Source organism: Propithecus coquereli, unplaced genomic scaffold, assembly GCF_000956105.1.
Source record: "Propithecus coquereli isolate 6110/MARCELLA unplaced genomic scaffold, Pcoq_1.0 Scaffold138, whole genome shotgun sequence".
NCBI lineage: Eukaryota > Metazoa > Chordata > Mammalia > Primates > Indriidae > Propithecus > Propithecus coquereli.
Genome location: NW_012138080.1, coordinates 4,927,897 through 4,949,561, shown reverse-complemented (window position 1 = coordinate 4,949,561; position 21,665 = coordinate 4,927,897). Strand labels below are relative to the sequence as shown.

At 35.2% G+C, this 21,665-nt stretch overlaps 1 protein-coding gene and 1 pseudogene across 3 annotated transcripts in view; both read right to left on the bottom strand.

The window, feature by feature from the left end:
* EHBP1 (EH domain binding protein 1) overlaps positions 1 to 21,665 on the bottom strand; it is a 345,442-nt gene that overhangs the window by 275,004 nt on the left and 48,773 nt on the right. For all 3 annotated transcript variants that reach the window (XM_012639212.1, XM_012639213.1, XM_012639210.1), the window contains exon 3: positions 1,521 to 1,578. In XM_012639212.1, coding sequence (XP_012494666.1) covers positions 1,521 to 1,578 — 58 coding nt within the window. The remainder of the gene's footprint in view (positions 1 to 1,520; positions 1,579 to 21,665) is intronic.
* Positions 5,718 to 6,182, bottom strand: LOC105806145 (annotated as a pseudogene).

Genomic DNA, 21,665 nt, shown 5'->3' with positions numbered 1-21,665 from the left:
TGATGTAAATTTTAGTTTGATAAAAAATAGAACTTGAAAAGATGCCCTAAGTACAAGATTTTAAATTCAGAAAATTTTATAATTTCAATTAAAATTAATAAATTTTTTGGCCGGGCGCGGTGGCTCACGCCTGTAATTCTAGCACTCTGGGAGGCCGAGGCGGGCAGATTGTTTGAGCTCAGGAGTTCGAAATCAGCCTGAGCAAGAGCGAGACCCCGTCTCTACTAAAAATAGAAAGAAATTAATCGGACAACTAAAAATATATAGAAAATATTAGCCGGGCATAGTGGCGCATGCCTGTAGTCCCAGCTACTCAGGAGGCTGAGGCAGGAGGATCGCTTAAGCCCAGGAGTTTGAGGTTGCTGTGAGCTAGGATGATGCCACGGCACTCTAGCCCAGGCAACGCAGTGAGACTCGTCTCAAAAAAAAAAAAAAAAAATTAATAAATTTTTCTTTATATAGGCTTAGTAATGTAAAAACCATCCAACAAACATTCTTGTGGCTATTGTGTACTTATCAAAATAAACTCATTTATCTATAGAACAGAATTTTTAAAATATCTGTAGTGATTAGGCTATGAGGGCTCCTCCCTTGTGAATGGAATTAGGTACCCTTATTAAAAACAAAAACAAAAACAAAAACAAAAAAAAAGGCTTGACAGAGGAAGTTGTTTGCTTTTTGTTCTTTTGCCTTCTGCTCCATGAGGGTAAATAACTAAGCAAAAGCTCTGGCAGAACCAAGTCTGAAATATAGGTCTTCTGCCTCTAAGACCTCTCTTCTTTTTTTTTATCTTTTGCTAAAGAAGGCCCTCACCAGATGCTGGCAACTTGATCTTGGACTTCCCAGCCTTCAGAAATGTGAGAAAATAAATTTCTGTTCTTTATAAGTTACTCAGTCTGTGGTATATTGTTACAGCAACATAAATGGACTAAGACAGTATCCTTGAGCAACATAACAGTTATTAAACTTCTCTGTACTAGAGTGTTAAGAATTAATGATTAAACAGGTAGCACTCACAAAATTTTACCCAGGATTAATCTATTCAGATTCTGAGAAGATGAAGTTAGGGTACAACAATTAAGGAGTGATGAATATCTGAGTCTATTGCTGGGCTGCAGAAGAGAAAGAGTTGGATTTTTCAAAGATTTTTATTTTTTTGTACCGATAGTTTTGTTTGTGAGGAGTAGAACGAAATTTTTAATGTTCAATAACCATTCTACATTCTTAAAGGCCCCACCTCTTAGTACTATCACATTGGCAATATCTGATTTTTGAAGGGGACACATTCAAACCACAGCTGCTATCAAATCCAAGATCAAAACTCAGGCATCTGGTTTCCATTTTAAGAACAGTTTTAAAAAATTATAGCATCTGATCAATTCACTTTCAGTAGATAATCATAAAAAAAACAAAATATCAACTAATACTTTAAAATATTCTACACTGGAACCAGAACAGCTTACTAATTTGACTAAAAGTTGAATTCAGCATTTGGATAAAAATTCAGAAGATACACTAACCTTAGAAGACTTCCTTCGGCTTCTTCTTGTCCAAACTACCACCAGTTTATCTGGTTGCCTGACAAACAGGAAAAAGAAATTAACTATAATTTATCTTAAACCAAGTTAATAAAGTTTAGTTTTGGTGCCTTTAAAAGGGCAAAAATGTCATCTACTTTAGATTACATAGAGCAGCTACTGTTACAATAAAGTGTTATAATCAAATATAGGAGATGTTGAATACAGATGTGATCTAATTTACATGACTAATATTTCATCCATATGCTTTTCCAAAAATACCCTAGCGAGTTAATTCATTCAGACAAAGCACGTAAAATAAAATACTTAGAATTGTCTACTATTTTAGAAAGAAAAAAACCACACACATATCTTCTCCAAAAATTAATACCATACTTCTAACACATTATCCCCTTTAATTTAGAGAAAACAAGCATAAAAAGGGCACTTCCAAAATAATTTAAATCTATGTGTTATACTACTGTTATACTACTATCTTATGAACAATGGTTATGGTTTTTAAAACATGTTTATAATCATCTCAATTATCTTCATAAAAACAATATACAGTACTGAAAAATAGGCAGGGTACATATTATTATCCCAATCTTACAAGCTTGAAAAACTGCAAAGTTAAATAACTAATCATAAGCTCTGGCAAAACCAAGACTGAAATATAGGTCTTCTACCTCTAAGACCTCTCTTCTTTATCTTCCACTAATATAAAGATAAATAAAAATAATGCATTTTCATGTAATACAACTAAGTTCTGTTTTGTGCTTATAGAAAACATCAAGACTATGATTATCAGTTATTTTACTTAAATTTTCATTTTCAAAACCTTTTAAGTTTCTTAACCAAGAAATGAATGTTCTACTCATCTTGGTGACCTCTACCACTTTGTGTCCCCTTCATTTTACCATAGAATCCCTCACTTTCAGCAGATGACCTTCCTCCTATTTCATTTAGTTACATACATATACACATTTATACATATATAAAAGGCCACCAGCCTTAAACTCCTCACCCAGCAATCTGCCTGCAAACCCGTACTGCTATCCAAAGACAGAGCTGTGCCAATGGAAAAACAAACAAACAAAACCTGAAAGTGAAAAACAAAAACAAAACACCTGGTTCAATACAGAAAAGTAGAAGAGGACAATGATAGGATGGGGACAGTATAACTATGTGATAGATGGAGTTGGGAAGAGGTTATGATCAATGATGGCAGCTTAACAGGAGAGGAACTTGCCAACAAGTGCAAGCTGCTTCGTTCAAAAACATTGATGGCTTGCGGGAACATTTTACCTAGATTACTACACTAACCTCTTCATTATGTTCTCATCTCCACATCTCTAGCCCCACTTGAACTCTTAAATTATATTTCTACAGTACTTTTATAGAAATGCTATCAAATCTTACAGATTTCCCTTGTTTATTATCCTATACTGGGCTCCTATATTGAAGGTACTACCAACTGTCTCTTGCAGGCTGAATTTTACAGGTTTATTTGACCTAAAGAGTATTCCATTTTATTTAAGCTTTAAACTTAAAGAAATTATTTAAATGCCTTTAAACAAAGCCTATGCTGTCCAGATTACTAGAGCCTCCAACACTACCAACTGCTTCACATCTGACCAGCTTCACTGTTTAAGATGGTCATGTACATTTGGCCCTACGACACCATTAATTCTTAACATAGTTAATAAGGCACTTCATTCATCCACCTGACTCTGATGTACCTCTCTATCTGTATAACCTACAAATATCTCATAGGCATTTTGCTCTCCAACTAATCCCTGAATACATATTCCTTCAATTACTTCACATCTTTGCATGTTATAACCTTTTTTTAAAACTTACTCTTCCTCCCTCTTTTCTACCTGGTACAACTCTTAATTTATCACTTCTCTGTGAAACTTTGACCATTTCTCATTTTATCTCCCATCCCCATACCCCCGTTCCATATGAGTTAATTGTTCCTACTGTGTTCTTAATAATATCCTTGGCATATCTCTATTTTAATACTCCGTATAGCTTATATTGTAATTATTTACTATTTCTATCTCCCCCACTAGATTATACTATCAACCACATCTCTTTTTTATCTTTGTAATTAATAAGAATCTGGTACAAAGTTAAGGGTCAATGAATATGTGCTACTGAATGAACCTTAACTTTCATCCAGGAACTCCCAATTGATTAATTATAATTGATGAGGTCCAACTAAAGCCAGTATCTATAGAAAACATCCTCTCTGCAGCTTATCCAAGCTTTGCAGGGATCCTCATCTTGGCTGCACATTAAAACCTCCTGGGAAGCTTTAAAAAATACTGATGCCTAGGTTCTAGCCCTAGAATCTGACTTAATGGGTCTGGTGTGCAGTTTTTAAAATTCCACTGGTGATTCTAATGTGCAGCCAAAGCTGAGAACCACTGTTTAATAGGGAGAGTAGTAAGCAATCCCCACACCTCCTGACTTGAGAAACACTAGTGAAGCATTAGCTCTGATAGCAGGGAGGGCGTCTTCCCTCCACAACACCCTGCTAGTGCCACCTGAAATATTGCCTCCTTCTAACTCTTGCACCCTCCTGCCCCTCAACCCATCTCACTGCTTCAGAAAAGGAAAGCTTTTTTGCATTAAAAAAATAGGAAGAGTAGTCTCCTAACTTGCATGCCTGATGTTTCAAGAATGTAAATAGACCATAAATGACTCATTTGAGAATGTCTCCAGATACAGATATGGCTAAACTTTTTTTGTGATTCTAAGTCATGTTCACATTTCAAATGTCTTCACTAGGAATCAGTCCACCTTGACATTATTACAACCAAAATGAGAAAGAGTGTTCAAAAATAAACAACTGTGCTGTGTGTTATTACTCTCAATAGAAGAGTACCAATAACCACACAATCAGCTGACCACAATTAATATTTTAAGTGTTCGTGCTGCACTAGAAAAGAACCATTAAATATTTACTTATGTATTCCCAAGAGACTAGGGACAGAGCAATTGTAAGAGTTTTCTCCAACTACCAAAGAACCTATACTTACACAACTTTCTATCAAAAAAGTCAAGAAAACCTGATAGAAGCCAGGTTTCACAGAGAATTTCAACAATCACATATTTAACATTTCCATACCACCACCTCAGTTTAGTAACTAGGTAGCCCTATATGTAACACACACATATTTATATATATTTACACATACATATTTTATGTACATAAAATGTACATACACAAGCACACTTCCTGTGAAATCTGTCTAAAGGGTTCCATTAGAAAATTTGAAGCCTTTTAGTGGGCTTGTTCAGGGGAAGAAACCTTTGCATTTAAAAATAAAGATTTAACATCTTCTACCCTTCGGAGCCCTTAAAAAGGAACATCTTGAATTTGCAGATAGCAGGCTTTGTCTCAAACCCTGGTCCTGACACTAAATTCTGGAGAGTAAGAAAGAGGGGAGGAAAAAGGATAGGAGACAGCAGAAAAGAAAAGAGAACTATAATATCCACATTATAAAGAAATTAGTTCCAGCTTTCTTTCACCTGCAACTAAATTTTGTGCCCTCCTCTTTGCAACTAAGTGAGTTACTGTATATAAAGGTAAGTTTAAAGAAAAACATTTCTGGCTTAAATTTAGACTCCTTTACTCTTTTCTACTCTCTCATGTGTGTCACATATCTGAGGTGAAACTAAAAAAGCCACAAGAAAAACCCAAAACCGTCACATGAAAACCAGTCTCATCACTTTCCAGAATCATAATAGGCATTCAACAAATATTTTATCAAGTGCCTACTATGTTCCTAGCACTGTGCTGAGCAACAGAGATACAAACGTGAAAGAAAGATCTTCTGGAAGTTTACAGTCAAGTAGGGAAACAGACAATTAAACCAACCACCCCTATCCAGGTACCACCTTGGAGAACACAGAGAAGATAAAAAAATCCTTATCCAGAGATGCATCTATCTATAAATACCTCAGGAAATATGCACACTGACAAAAGAACCTGCCCAGGTGCAAAGATTACTTGATTTAGAATTTTTAAAAACAGTAATTTACAATGACACATTTAATGTAAAGCCTGAAAAAAGACGAGTGACTAATCATCGTTATGTGTGTTTATTAGGAAAATTATAGTGCCATTAAAAATATTTTTTAAGGTGAAAAGATGTATATATTTAGAATTAGCCAGCTGGACTCAGTTTAGATGATCCCAATTTTGTTGGCCACATCCAAAGGATCATAATCGACAGCCAGTCAAACATATGCCTTCTTCTCTGCTTCAGATTTGATCAGTGTGTTGACCTTGGCCACTTTGATGTCATAGAGCTTCTTCACAGCCTGTTTGATCTGGTGCTTGTTGGCTTTGACATCCACAATGAACACAAGTGTGTTGTTGTCTTCTGTCTTCTTTAGGGCAGACTCAGTGGTCAAGGGGAACCTGATGATGACGTAGTGGTGAAGCTTGTTTCTCCTGGGGATGTTCTTCCAAGGATATTTGGGCTGTCTCCAGAGCCTCAGTGTCTTTGGCTGCCAGAAGGTGGGCAATATACAGATCTTTTTTTTTGTGGCTGTGGACATCTTGTAGCACTGCTTTCTTGGCCTTTAAAGCCTTTGCTTTTGGCTTTGGCTTTGGGCAGGAGGTTCCTTCTTTGCCTTCGATGCCATCTTTTGAAAAGCCTAAAAATATTTTCTAAGAAAATTTACAAGCATAGAACAATGCTTAGGATATCATGTAAAGTTTGTTTAATACAGACTTTAATTTTTTTCTATACTATATAATAAAACACCAAGAGGAAATGCCTCAAAATGCTAACTGTGGTTATTACTGGGCAATAAAACTACATGTCACTTTAAGACTTTTCTGTATTTTCTACAATGAATTTATATTACTTTATGCTGGGGAGGTATTTAAAGGTGAGGAGGGAGTTATTAAAAATAAATCAACACTTTTAAGTTTGGAATCAATTATGAACAAAGTTAAACAATTTTTTAAAATTTCACTAAATTTAGAGACTTCTCAGATAGCTGAATTAATTGTTTTCCAAGTCAACAGAAGTGGAGCAGGTATGTTCCTTGTCTTAAGTTAACATAAATGTTCCCCAAGGTCTGATCAAAATTTTGAAATAGGCTCCACTTGACTCTGAAATCCTCCCCTCCTTTTTTTGTAGCCCTTTGATTCCTGGGCCATTCTTTCTTGGGCATGCAAAGTCAATATGGCATTCCAGTACAGCTGGCCAGGCCCAAACAACATCACAAATGCTTTTCAGATCACTCGTTCTTGTTTTGTTTTGTTTTATTTTTTAATTGAGACAGGGTCTCACTCTGTCACCCCGGCTAGAATACAGTAGTGTCATCCTAGCTCACTGCAACCTCAAGCTCCTGGGCACAAGTGATCCTCTTGGCTCAGCCTCCTGACTCATTCTTCTCTACATCAATTAAAATTTCCCTTTATCCAGGATAAGTAGCTTACGAGGGTATTTAAAAGAAACAAATCTGGGGGAACAATTTGTATTAATTTAGGAGATATGAATTTATAACAGAAGACCCTTCAAAGATGACATAGTAGAGTTGTCTCTCAGTATCCACAGGGAATTTGTTCCAGGACCCCCCCACAATGAATGCCGAAATCTGAGAATGCTCAAGTCCCTTAATATAAAATGGTGTAGTATTTGCATATAAGCTATACGTATCCTCCTGTATATAGTCGTATGTCGCTTAACAATAGGGATATGTTCTGAGAAATGCGTCATTAGGTGATTTCATCCTTGTGCAAACATCATAGAGTATACTTACACAAACCTAGATGGTATAGCCTACTGCATACCTCGGCTATTTGGTATAGACTATTGCTCCTAAGCTACAAACCTGTGCAGCATGTTACTGTACCGAATACTGTGGGCAACTGTAACAGAACAGTATTTGTGTATCTAAACATAGAAAAAGTATAGGCTGGGCTTGATGGCTCAGGTTTGTTGTAATCCTAGCTCTCTGGGAGGCTGAGGCAGGACGATTGTTTGAGCTCAGGAGTTCGACAATAGCCTAAGCAAGAGTGAGACCCCATCTCTAATAAAAAGAAAAAGGAAAAGTGCAATAAAAATATGAAATTATGGGACCACCTTCTTGTATGCGGTCCGTCATTGACCAACACATTATTTTGTGGTACACCACTATACTTTAAATCATCTCTAGATTACTGATAATTCCAAATACAATGTAAATGCTATGTAAATAGTTATCTTTTTATCTATATTATTTTTTATTGTTGTACTATTTTTTTTTTTTTTGGGATATTTTCAGGCAACAGTTGGTTGAATCCACAGATGAGGAACCTGTAGATACAGAGAACAGATTGTACACAGGAGCGAATTCTAGACTGGGAGTTAGGAAACTTATTTTTCTTAGGTCTGATACTAAATGACTTTAGGAATATCTCTCAATTTCTCTGAGCCTATTCTCTAATTTATCAAATGGACTGTAGTAAAACCTCAGCTAGTTCTAAAACACTACAGTTCAGTGACTATAAGATTAAATGACACTAACTGGCTAAATATTTGGCGGTTTAACACATTAACTGCCATGTGAGTTGTATTTAACTTGCGCTAGTTTTGAGCCCAGGGCCTCATGAAGCATATTTAACTCACAAATCTCTTCACCTTGGGAGCCATGTGAACTATTTTTCAAGTTGCCTATAACTCAAGCACAGAAAACAGTAAAAAATAACACATTTTTCAATAAATTAGAAGGGATCATTTTGTTTTCGAAGTTTTTATTCTATTTCGTAATAAAACACCGTGGCCCTAAGGAAAAAATTTTTTTTCTAGTGTGGCAGTCAATGTGTTAAAAGTGAAATGAGAATTTGAGGCAAGGATTCACTTGCCTCCTGCCTACTAACAATCTAGGGATAGCTAATATTATTATCTTTGAACAATATTATGAAAGGGGGAATTTTTTTTAGCAGAGCAGTAAACTGACTACCAAAGATCCATGCTCTCTGTCCAAAGCATAGTGTTAATCATGGGCAGTACTGCAAGAAACTCCAACTACTCCTCCCCAACCGCTACCACCACCATGTTGGCATTGAGATGAAGCCACATAAAATTTCTCACCACTAGAATGTGAAAAGTGGTTGGTGTCACTTCTGGAGTAAAATGGATAATAAACTAGTATATTTTCCCTACACCATCTGAATGGAAAGGATTCTAGAATGCAAAAGAGGGCAGAGTCATAAGATAAAAGGCATCTGGGCCCCTGAATGACCACATGGAAAGCCAATCAACCTGGAATACTCTCTCTGCACTGAGAAGTAAGCAAAAAATAAACTTTCATTAGGTTAAGCCACCTGGATTTCTGGGTCTATCTGCTACAGTAACCACTCAATGTTTTGGAAAACTCAATAAATTAAAAACAAACACATACCATAATAACAATAAATAGCTGCTGTCTTGTAGAAGCTTACGTTTCAAAGTGCTAAGACCAAATTTAACCTTTTATGTCCTATTGGTTTTCAAATCAATATTTCCAAAGATAAAAGATAGCTATACCACAAAACTTGGTAATTAGTATTTAAGCCTCGAGCCTTTTCTAAATTAAAAATAAGGAACCATAAGTCTTTAGAACACAAAAAGTACAAAATATTCCTCTTACCACAGAATCCAGGATATACTTACAATGAGAAAAAGGGAGCTCAAAATATTAACACAAAACTTAATGTGAATAGGCACTTCACTAAATAACGAGGTTATTCCTTTTAGGGGAAAGGGCTCTTAGCCATAAATGAACATTTCATGGTGGGATGCTGTGAATATTGAAACAAAAGGGGGAAAGTTGTCTTATCACAGAAATACTCTAACTTTACTATTTCTCAAGTAATTATTTTTATCCTTCAGTAGGTACATCTGCCTCCTATTATACTATCACTGCTGAAGCTCCAGTTAATTATACTCCTTTATGCTTACTTCACAAGAGCTATTTAACAAGCTGTAATAATTAATTCAATAGAGAAAAAATTGTACAAATACAAGATGAAGTACATATATAGGATAAATTTCTTTTTTGTAAAAATGAAGAACAGTTCTAATAATGAGAGATGTAAAACATCTGTCATTTAAATAAAAATATTTTTTTTAAATTACATTTTGTATCATCCTATCATTTAAAAAATATTTTCATAGAATTATTGCTTTTGGTTAAAAATATTTAACTGATGATGCATATAGACTTTTCTGACAGGTATTTCTAATATTTATCTGCCAGTTTTCAGGGACAGCACCATTCAAATTGAGGAGGCATAGTTTGGTGTATTTGAGCTGAGTGTACTTTTTGATAGGCCACCAAATATATATTTTTTTCTTCTTAGTTTAGTATCAATAACATAAAGGATTTATAATTTTTCTAATTGAAAGGTATTTCTGAGACAAACAGCATTATAATGAATCACTGCTGTATATGTGTACAATACTGGTCCTCCCAAATAATACTTCCTACTTTCTTTAATGTTTCATAGTAGCACCCATAATGATTCCATAAATTTAGCACATTATTTATTCTTTTTTTTTTTTCCTAGTCCTGTTGGAATAAGCCTCACATGTCACTAACACAAATATTAGTATTCCCAGGATATACCTGATTCCCTGGAATTGAGTTTAATAGGAAAAAAATATATAAATATATATATCAGTCTGACTATTCCCCAGCCCTCCAAAACAATCATATTCATAATTAACTCTCATCACACTTCTGTAATTCTGCAATTGCATGGTTTGGGTGACTACATTCGTCTGTCTTGTTTCTGTCTGACTTTAAGGTTCTCAAGGGATTTCCTGGTATTAAAAAAGCATTTATTGAAAGGGAGGCAGGAAAACAATGTGACAAATAAAAGAATCCCAAGAAGACAGCCAAATCTAGATTTGAATCCCGGTTCCCCTTGTTCTGGTGGGGACCGTCTAAGCCTCAAGAGGTTCCTCCTCTGTGAATAAGAAACTCGTAGGACCAATGTAAAGGTCAGTTAAGGTAATGCATATAAAGTGCTTAGCTGAGCGCTTGTTTTCAGCAACCTCTCACGAAATGTTAGCAACCAGTCCATGATATACATATACAATCAAACACATTGTTGCTATTATTATTTTAAACAAACTGTTTCAAACAAATTATAGTTGTTTGCTCTTCTTTGTTTTGTTTCCAAAGGTGGAAACTAGATTATCGATTTTAAATCTTTCTTCTTTTCTAATACAGATGGCTCCTGACTTAGGATGGTTTGACTTACGATTTTTCAACTTCATGATGGTGGGAAAGCAGCACTCATTCAGTAGAAACCTCACCTTTAAGCACCCATACAACCATTCTGTTTTTCACTTTCAAATAGCTTTGTACAGTCTCCCTCTTAAATATGAACAACCAAGGATCATTCGAGGAAAGCCTCTAATATAAAAAAAGACAAGAGGCTAAAAACAGAGAAAAAAAGGAACTTGAAAGAAACCGAGACAATATCACCAGTATGCTCAGAGACACAAAAGATATTACCATGAAAAATACAAAAGAAATATTTAATGAATAAGAAAGGATTCTGGAAATTACATCATTATTTTTCAGTAGGTAAGCAAAAAATGAAGAGTTGGAAGATGAAGTTGAGGAAATCTTCCAAAACTAGAAAAAAATAACGGTGATTTTAAAAGGGAGAAGAAATACAAGAAATTTAGATAAATCCAGAAGATTTAATATCTGCCTAATCCTCCAGTAAAACAGTGAAAAAAAGGTCTCGAGAAGTTACTCATGCCACAGGCCTACAGAAAAATCATTCTGAGGTGGAGCAGGACACTGGAGGTCTCCAGGGGAAAAAAGGAACTGATAAATTATCAATGTGTTTAAATGTTTGAGAGGGATTTTGAGAGCTAACAGAAAAGTTTAGGAATACTAATGACAGATAAATTGCAGAGGGGGAGGGGACCAAACAAAGTTAGTAATTATTAATACAAGAAAAAAATTTTAAAAAGGAAATGTGCCTATAATACTACACGGCTCAGCCGCAAACAGTATTTACCAAATCATAACAATGAATTCTTATCTAACTCTGGTAAAGCTGACTGGGAAATGAGATGATGGGGAAAATGAAGGGTGAGTGTGCTTCAGGGAGGACATGGTTAGACATCTAAATCCTTACCTAGCAAATCAATGAGCTACTAGATAAAGTCTATAATCAAAATAGAAATACCACTTCATAACCACTAAGAAGGCCATAATTAAAAAGACAGACAATAACAAGTGCTGGCAAGGATATGATAAAACTGGAACCCTCATACATTAGTGGTGGGATTGTAAAATGGCATAGCTGCTATGGAAAACCATTTGGCAGTTCCTCAAAAAGTTAAACATAGACTTCTACTTTCTGGTCCAGCATGTAAGAAGATTGGAAGTTGCCACTCTGCCCTAACAAGGAAAAAATTGAACGCACTGAAATATTGGCAACTCTCCTTGGATCCATAATAGGAGGTCACAGGACAAACCACTGCCCCCAAAATTGGAGAGAATGACAGATGAATACAGAGAATCACAACTTACTGGAGCCGAAACCTCTGTGGGAACCAGTTCCCCACTGGGGTAGGGAAAACTGAACTGTAATTGATGAACTGTTGGAGGCTCAGGATGGACAAGTCTAAGAGACAAAAACTCCAGGGGGACCCAGTATAGTGGAGGTAGGTACATTTTTGTAAGTTTTACCTCCTGGAGGTCTATCACATTCTCACAGTAAATATCAGAGAAAAATCCCCTCATTCTTCCGACAGAGGAAGGAGAAAAGAAACCATTAAAATATGCCAGAACTCGTTCTGTTCTTAACAAGGTCAGCCCCCAAGAGAAACTGTTTCACTAGAGCCTAAGCTGCTGGGGTAGTATCAGAGCCTAACTTACCTGGGGGAGGGAAAATACCTATACCTCCAGTCCACTCTAGCCATGCTGCCCCATTTAAGGGGGTGCGGGGAAGGGAAACCGAGATGCGCTTCTAAAGTTCACAGTCCAGAGGCACAAGCTCACTGAAATACTGAGACCTAATCATAGGACTATAGAATTTTTCCCCTTACCCCCTCCTCATAGCCCTTACCACGTCCCTGAAGGCTTATTTACAGCAGTTCCTTTTATCCAGTACATCACATCTGGCTATCAAGAAAAAAATTACAAAGCATCCTAAAGGTAGAAAAAATGCAGTTTGAAGAGACAGAGCAAACATCAGAACCAGAATCACATACAGCAAAGATGTCTCAATCATCAGATCAGTAATTTAAAACTAAAATTTGCTTTGAAACAGTTTGTTCAAAATAATAATAGCAACAATGTGTTTGATTGTATATGCTTATGATATATTGTGTACATATATATGCTTATGTATACTTATATATAAGTGAGATGAATGTCAGCAATGATACAAGGAACAGAAGGGAGGAATAAAGATTATTTTGTTATTATAAAGTACTCACACTACCTGTGAAGTGATATGGCATTATTTGAAAGTGGATTTGGATTAGCTGTAAAGGTATATTGTAAACTCTAGGGCAACTACTAAAAAAAGTAAAAACAAAAAACCAAAACCAAACCAAACAAAAAACATAACTGATAAGAAAAGAGAAAAAATGAGAAAAGAGAGAAAATGGAATCATGTAAATAGCTCAATAAGGCCAGGCACAGTGCATTACACCTGTAATCCTAGCACTCTGGGAGGTAGAGGCAGGAGGATCGATCACTTGAACTCAGCAATTCAAGACCAGCCTGAGCAAAAACAAGACACCATCTCTACAAAAAATAGAAAAATTAGACAGGCGTGGTAGTGCGCGCCTGTAGTCCCAGCTACTTGGGAGGCTGAGGCAAGAGGATAGCTTGAGCCCTGGAGTGGGGGTTGCAGGGAGCTATGATGACACCACTACACTCGAGCCCAGGTGACAGAACGAGACTCTGTCTCAAAGAAAAAAAATGCTCAATTAAAACCACAAAAGGCAGAAAAAGCAGATTTTTAAAAAGGAACAAAGAAAAAGGGCAACAAATAGAAAACAGTAACAAATAAGGCAGCTATGAATCCAACTATACCAATAAACATTTTAAATGTCAATGGTCTAAATTCACCAATAAAGGACAAAGATTGTCAGAGTGGTTCAAAAAATAAGACCCAACTATATGTTTTCTATAAAAAACACACTTTAAATATAAAAACATGTATAGATTAAAAGTAAATAGATGGAAAGAAACATAACATGCTAACACTAATCAAAAGATAGGAGTAGCTACATTAACTTCAGACAGAGCAGACTTCAATTAAAGGAGTTAGGGCCGGGCGCGGTAGCTCACGCCTGTAATCCTAGCACTCTGGGAGGCTGAGGTGGGCGGATTGTTTGAGCTCAGGAGTTCGAAACCAGCCTGAGCAAGAGTGAGACCCCATCTCTACTAAAAAAAAATAGAAAGAAATTAATCGGACAACTAAAAATATATAGAAAAAAATTAGCCGGGCATGGTGGCACATGCCTGTAGTCCCAGTTACTCGGGAGGCTGAGGCAGAAGGATCGCTTGAGCCCAGGAGTTTGAGGTTGCTGTGAGCTAGGTTGACACCACGGCACTCACTCTAGCCCGGGCAAAAGAGTGAGACTCTGTCTCAAAATAAATAAATAAATAAAAGGAAAGTTATCAGGGATAAGCAAGGACATTACATAATAATAAAAGGGTCAATTCTCCCAGAAGACATAACCATCCCCAATGTGTATACACATAACAACATAACATCAAACCTCCTGAGGCGAAAACTAATAGAACTGCAAGGAAAAATAGATGAAACCATTATCACAATTGGAGACTTCAACACCCTTCTGTGAGAAATGGACAGATCCAACAGGCAGAAAATTGGTAAGGATATAGTTGAACTCAATACCACCATCACTCAACTGGATATAATCAACATCAATAGACTACTTCATCCAAAAACAGCAGAATACACATTTTTCTCAAGCTCACATGGAACATTCACCAAGGTAGACCACATGCTGGGCCATAAAACAAATCCAACTTAAATGTATAGAAAACATACAATTTCTGCTCTCAGATCACAACAGAATTAAACAACAAATCATAATAGATACCTGGAAAATCCCAAAATATAAGGAAATTAAACATATTTCTAAATAATACATGGATTAAAGAAAAAATCTCAAGAGAAACTGAAAAATATTTTGAACTCAATGAAAATGAAAACACAACTTGCCAAAATTTGTGGGATGCTCAGACGGAAATGTACAGCATTGGATGCTCCTTGACTTAATGATAGGTTACATCCTGATAAACCCATCACAAGTTGAAAATATTCTAAGTCAAAAATGTATTCAATACACTGAACCTAATGAACATCATAGCTTAGCCTATCTTACCTTAAATGTGCTCAGAACAATTACATTACCTGACAGTTGGGCAAAACCATCTAACACAAAGCCTATTTTATAATAAAGTGTTGAACATTTCGTGTAATTTACTGAACACTGTACCGAAAGTGAAAAATGGAATGGTTGCATGGGTGCTTAAAGGTAAGGTTTCTACTGAATGCGTACTGCTTTCTCACCATCATGAAGTTGAAAAATCGTAAGTCAAACTATCCTAAGTCAGGAGCCATCTGTATTTGAAAAGAAGAAAGATTTAAAATCAATAATCTAGTTTCCACCTTAGGAAATAAAACAAAACGGAGCAAAATTAAATCCAAAATAAGCAGAAGATAAGAAATAATAAAAATTAGAGCAGAATTCAATACAAATTAAAGCAGAAATCAACGAAACTCTGAAAATAGAAAATCAACAAAACTAGAAGCTGGCTCTAAAATTAATAGGTCTCTAGTCAATCTAAGAAAAAAAAAGAACACAAATTACTAATATCAGAAATGAAAGAGGGGACATCTCTACAGACCCTATAGACATTCAAAGGATAATAAATACTATGAACCTTAAGCCCACAAATTTGAAAACCTATGTGAAGTGAACCAATTCCTTAAAAGACATCATTTGCCAAAATTCGCACAAGAGGAAAAAGGACAATCTCAATAGGCCCATATCTATTAAAGACATTCAATCGACAATTAATAACCCTCTAAAACAGAAAGCATCAAACCTAGATTAGCTCACTAGTGAATTATACCAAATATTTAAGGAAGGTATTATACCAATTCTCTACAATCTCTTCGGGAAGTTAGAAGCAGAGGGAATACTTTCTAACTCGTTCTATGAGGCCAGCATTATCCTAATACTGAAACCAGACAAAGATACTACCAGAAAATAAAACTACACAGCAATATTTCTTGGCCAGGCACAGTGGCTCATGCCTGTAATCCCAGCACTTTGGGAAGCCAAGTCAGGAGGATTGCTGGAGGCCAGGAGTTCAAGACCAGCCTGGATAACAAGGAGAGACCCCATCTCTATAAAAAATTTAAAAATTAGCCAAGTGTGGTAGCGCATGTCTGTAGTCCCAGCTACTCAGGAGACTTAGGCAGGAGGATTGCTTCAGGCAGGGAGTTCAAGGCTATAGTGAACTACGATTGTGTCACTGTATTCCAGCCTGGGCAATAAAGCAAGACCCTATCTCAAAATAAAATTTTTTTTTCATGAACACAGATAGAAAAATCCTCAACAAAATATTAGCAAATAGAATTCAACAATATATAAAAAGAATTATACACAGGACCGAGTGGGATTTATCCCAGGTATACAAAGGTGGCTTAACATTTGAAAATCAATTAAGGTAATCCATCACAGCACCGGGATAAAAAAGAAAAACCACATGATCATAGCAGATGCAGAAAAAGCATTTGACAAAATCCAACACCTATTCATGACAAAAACTCTCAGCTAACTAGGAATATAGAGGAATGTTCTCAACTTGATAAAGAATACCTACAAAAAAACTATAGCTAGCATCATAAGTAATGGCAAGAAACTCAAAGCTTTCCCACTAACATCAGGAAAAGGCAAGGATATCCCCTCTCACCACTAGTTTTCAATGTCATACTGGAAGTACTAGCTAAAGCAATAAGACAATGAATACAGAGAGAGAAAGAAGAAAATAATAAAGGAGATATGCCGAAATGTTAATATTTGATGAATCTCAGAAAAGTCTACAGAGGGCTCTTTAATTCCTTACCCCACAGTATGACCAATGTTAATTATTATTTGTATTATTTTCTTCCAGCCCCAGTACTAAATTAAACAGATGGCTCCTCTCACCTTAGGTGAATACCAAAACCACCCACCAAGTCTTTTAGCAACAAATTACCCTCTCTATAGTGACATTTATTTAATCACTTCTTCTATAGTCAACATTAATGCTACCAAACTCATACATAAGCGCTTAAACATTTCATTTAAACTTTAAAAAAGAAAAAAAGGTCTGTGTGCATGTGTGTGGGAATATAAATGATAGGGGTGGAGGTGTAGCAAATAATCTCTAATAGGTCTGCAAACTAGAAAGGTTAATTTTTACTCTAGATGTGAGTAATAGCAAATTATGCTGGCTTGCCCTCAGGAATAACTATACTGCAGTATAGTGATTTTCAGGAGGCTGAAGATTTAGACTTGTCATTTTAAAAAATATATGTTTTTAATTTTAAAATGAAGCTTGGAAAAAAATATTAATATCAAAGACTATTACTACTATCAAACTTTTTTAAAGAACTCTATCAGTTTAGAGAGAGGAAGTGGCCAGAGAAGTCACATGAAAACAAACACAAACACATATAGGAATAGACCACAAAAGATATCAACTTTTGTTTCTGTATCCATTTTCTAACAGGGAAAGATATTATCCTAGTGAAGAACTCCAGAAGGTGAAAATGTTTCAAACTCACACAGAAAAATACATTAACACTTATTTTGACAAGATACAAGGTCAGTATATGCCGTAGCTGCTTACACTACAACTCTATCAGAGAGTTTCAGGGGGCTGTTTGTTTTGGTTAGGTTTTGATTCAAACTTCCACTACATACTGACCCTTCTACCAAGTGACTTTCACAGGATAAGAATCTACAATTTTCTGAGCTTTATAACTATGTAAAAGCTAAAATGATAAATGATATAGAGCTATTATAACTTTAATCTCTGAAGAATGAGTATTAATATATTATTCTAAGAAAATAAAATATGCAAGTGTTCTCATTAAGTCACAATGTAACTGATATTTCAGCTATTTCCACATACTTTCTCATAATTATCAAAAGTAATATTTAAAATTTTCCTCATTAAAATGTATAGATGTGTTAAAAGTCTTTTAACCTGTATTTAAGATTCCTTCATACCAAAATTGTAGTAATAAATAAAAACAGATTTTTAAAAATTGAAGACCTTAATTAAAAGCTTCAAAAGTCCAGAGATCCCAAGATATCAGCAATTAGAATTAGAATAACAGTCAGATAGTTAGAATAAGTTATAGAAAAAAAATCTATTATTTTCTTCCAACGTGGAAGGGAGGAAACAATGTCATTTATCCAATAAGAAAACCCTTTAAGAGGCCAGACACTAGAGTAAACAAAGACTAGAAAAGCAATCATTTTTGTCCTTTCCACATAACCTTTGTACAATCTCTTCAATTCCTACTTGATTTCTGCCAGCTTGCTCACAGCAAGCCATGTTTTACCTCTTTTCTTACAAATGTCTCTGAGTTTGGAGCTTTACCAAACCTACTGCCAATCCTCCCTCCTCTTCCTAAAGCACTGGGCTACAAAATTCATAACAAAAATAGAATTTTTGAGAACCACAATTGAGTTTGAAGATCTTGTATGACCTTTGAATTTCACAGATACGTTCAGCTGAACAGCAACAGGGCCAGAGTAGACACCAGGGCTCCTGACTTAAAAGTTCTTTCATTTTGCAAGCTTTGCTTCAGAAATACAATATCGAATTTCATGCTCCAGGTTGCCTCTGTCATTTTGCTGAATTCTAAAACTTCACACTTAAAAAGAATTTTAAAAATCATCTAAAAAAAAAAAAAAAAATCATCTAGTTAGTCCATGCATCTAGTTAGTCTAGATACAGTCATGTGCCACATGATCATGTTTCTATCAATGACAGACCACAAATGCGAAGTTGGTCCGGTAAGATTATATCACATTTTTACTACATGTTTTCTATGTTTACACACATAAATATTATACCTACTATTGTGTTATAATTGCCTACCGTACTCAGTACAGTAACATGCTGTACAGGTTTGTAGCCTAGGAGCAATGAGCTATACCATATAGCCTAGGTATGTAGTAGGCTATATCACCTAGGTTTTTGATAAGTGCACTCCGTGATGTTCATATAACAAAATTGCATTTTTCAGAATGTATCCTTGTAGTTAAGGGACACATGACTGTACATAAATCCACTCTATGTTATGCCTACCAAGCAGTTATCCAGCTCCTCCAGCAAGGGTAGCTCCACCCAGACTGCCCAGTCTACTTTCTAATAACCCTGACTGTTCTTCCCTATGCTCAGGGAAACCTGTCTCCCTATAACTTCTATCTATGGATCCTAATTCTGCCTCTTGGTACCAGGCAGAATATACCTACTCTCATTTCCAAGAAGAGCCTTTAGATACTTCTATCCCCTGCAGTATTTCTCTTCTATAAACTAAATACCCCCAACACCTTAAACCCAGCCTTATATAATTTTCAGCCCACCCCTCTTCATACTTTCCTCTGAACACATTCCAACTTGCTTGTAACTATCTTGAACTAGGATGCCCAGAACTGAACAAAATATTCCAAGTGTGATCTGACTAAAAAAGAACCATTAACTCCCTTTCTTAGAGACTTTCATTAATGCAGCTTAAGAACATACTTCTTGTTTTGCTTTTTTTGTTTTTGACAGCCATATCACCTCAGACTCACAACAAGCTTACCACTGACTAAAATCTTTTACTTACATGTTAAGTCAAATCTCTTCCACTAGTCACTTACATAGCAGGAATCTCTTAGACTCAAGTGTATGACTTTATCTCATTCATTGTAAACTTGTTGAAATTTGGCCCATGATTCCAATCAGATAGATGAGATCTTTTGGGATTCTGGTTCTTTATTCACATATGCACTATCCTCATAGCTCATCATGATTTGCAAATTTGAAAAGTATGCCTTCTATATACATATAAGTAAAGGAATTGATAAAAATGAACAGAATAGAGACAAGCACCAAGTCCTATGGTAAGGCTATAGAAATATCCTTTTGTATACGTAAAATAATAAATTATCTAAGTTTCCAGTCCATATTTTCCACCTTAACAATATCATCATGGAACTTATCAAACCCTTTATTGAACTATAAACGTGGTATGTTTATCACATTTACTTCATCTCACAAAGGAGCAGATCTGTCAAAAAATGAACTCAGGTTAGGCTAACATGACTTTTTCTTAGTGACACCACACTGGTTTCTTTTTTATTAACTGTTATAAAGAAACCAGGGTTTTGTTCATCAACTTTAGAATATTACTTAAGGTGCAATATTAACTTGTTTAGTCTATAGCTTGAAAATATACCACTAAAAAAATTATACTTGCCCATCTCTAGGTTTCCTTCCCAGAGCTTTCCTGGTTTCATTGGATCTTTAAAAAATCACCAACAGAAATGTAGATTTTTCTTTTCTTTCCTTTGAAGTTTCTGAATAAAAAGGCCTTAGTTGAGTAATTTTTTTTTTAATTTTTAAGGCCACCTTTTACTCTGTGCTTATTATTTTTTCTCTGCTTATAAAATATATTTTAAAGCTATCAATTTTTATAGCCCTTAGTTTGGTACAAACTTGGAACTGTAGTGGTATTTCATCTGGAATTCAATTATTTTTTTCAATGCTTACCTAGTTTGTATTTTGAATGTGTTATCTTAATTCTGGGTGCTAACATTCAGTTTCTCAAAATCTACTTGTTCATACAGAACAAATCTGTAGGTTACACCACATGTATTTGTTTTCAATAAAAAATACCAACTGAACTGCTAACAATAAAAATATACTCTGGTTTCTGTATTTACTGTCTCTGCTCATACTCAAAGAATGGATACTGCATGCTGGAACAACTGGATATCTACATGGAAAAAAGTGAATTCAACCTCTACCTCATTTCATACATAAAAATGCACTTGAAATGAATCATAGACCTACATGCAAACACTAAATCTATAAAACTTCTAGAAGAAAACATAAGAAAAAAACATGGAATCTTCATGATCTTGCCACAGACAAAAGATTTCTTAGATAGGACACAAAAAGCATTGACCATAGGAGAAAATACTGATTAATATGTTAATTTATCACAATTAAAAACTGTTCTTAATAAATTATGAACAACTAAAAGGAAAGAAAGAGAATAAGAGAAAATATTCTCAATACTTTTATTTGCCAAAGTATTGTTATCTAGAATGTGGAGAGAATGCTTACAAATCAATAAGGCAAACAAACCAATTTTTTTAAAATGGGTAATGATTTGGGCAGTTCAGAAAGTAGATAAATAAATGGCCAATTAGCACATGAAAAGATACTCAAAATCATCAGGAAAATGCAAATTAAAACCAAAATAAGATACTACTACATACCAAAATGGCTAAAATTTTGATTAAAATTTTTCATAAACTGATTATAAACAATCTTCATAATAAATATGGGGCAAATTTTGAGGCTGAAAATTACATTCCCATTGACATATCTAAGAAAACAAACCTGATTTATATAAAGTTCAACTCAGTATTAAAATAACATTCATATCTAATAATTGTTTAACATGTCAATTAAATGTGACCTAATTTATCTACTCATTTAGATATAATTGGGAATATCATATGCATTTGGGAAAACTCATAGCAGAAGAATTTTTCTCCTTCCTACCTCTACAAATTAACTATTTAAGACTAATTTCTTTCTTTTTTTTCTTTTTTATTTATTATTCCAGGGTTTTGTGAGGGTACAAACATTATAGTTACACTGTATGTCTTTGCCTCACCCAAATGCGGATTAAAGGCGTGCCCTTCCCTCCCTTTAGTGCTCCCCGAGTCCTTTAGTTGTAGATTTGCCCCGCCAACCCCCTAATCCCTAGAGAGTATTTCTGCCATGTGATCAACCTAGTGTTGATCAGTTAGTACCAATGTGATGGTGAGTACAAATGGATCCCGTTCT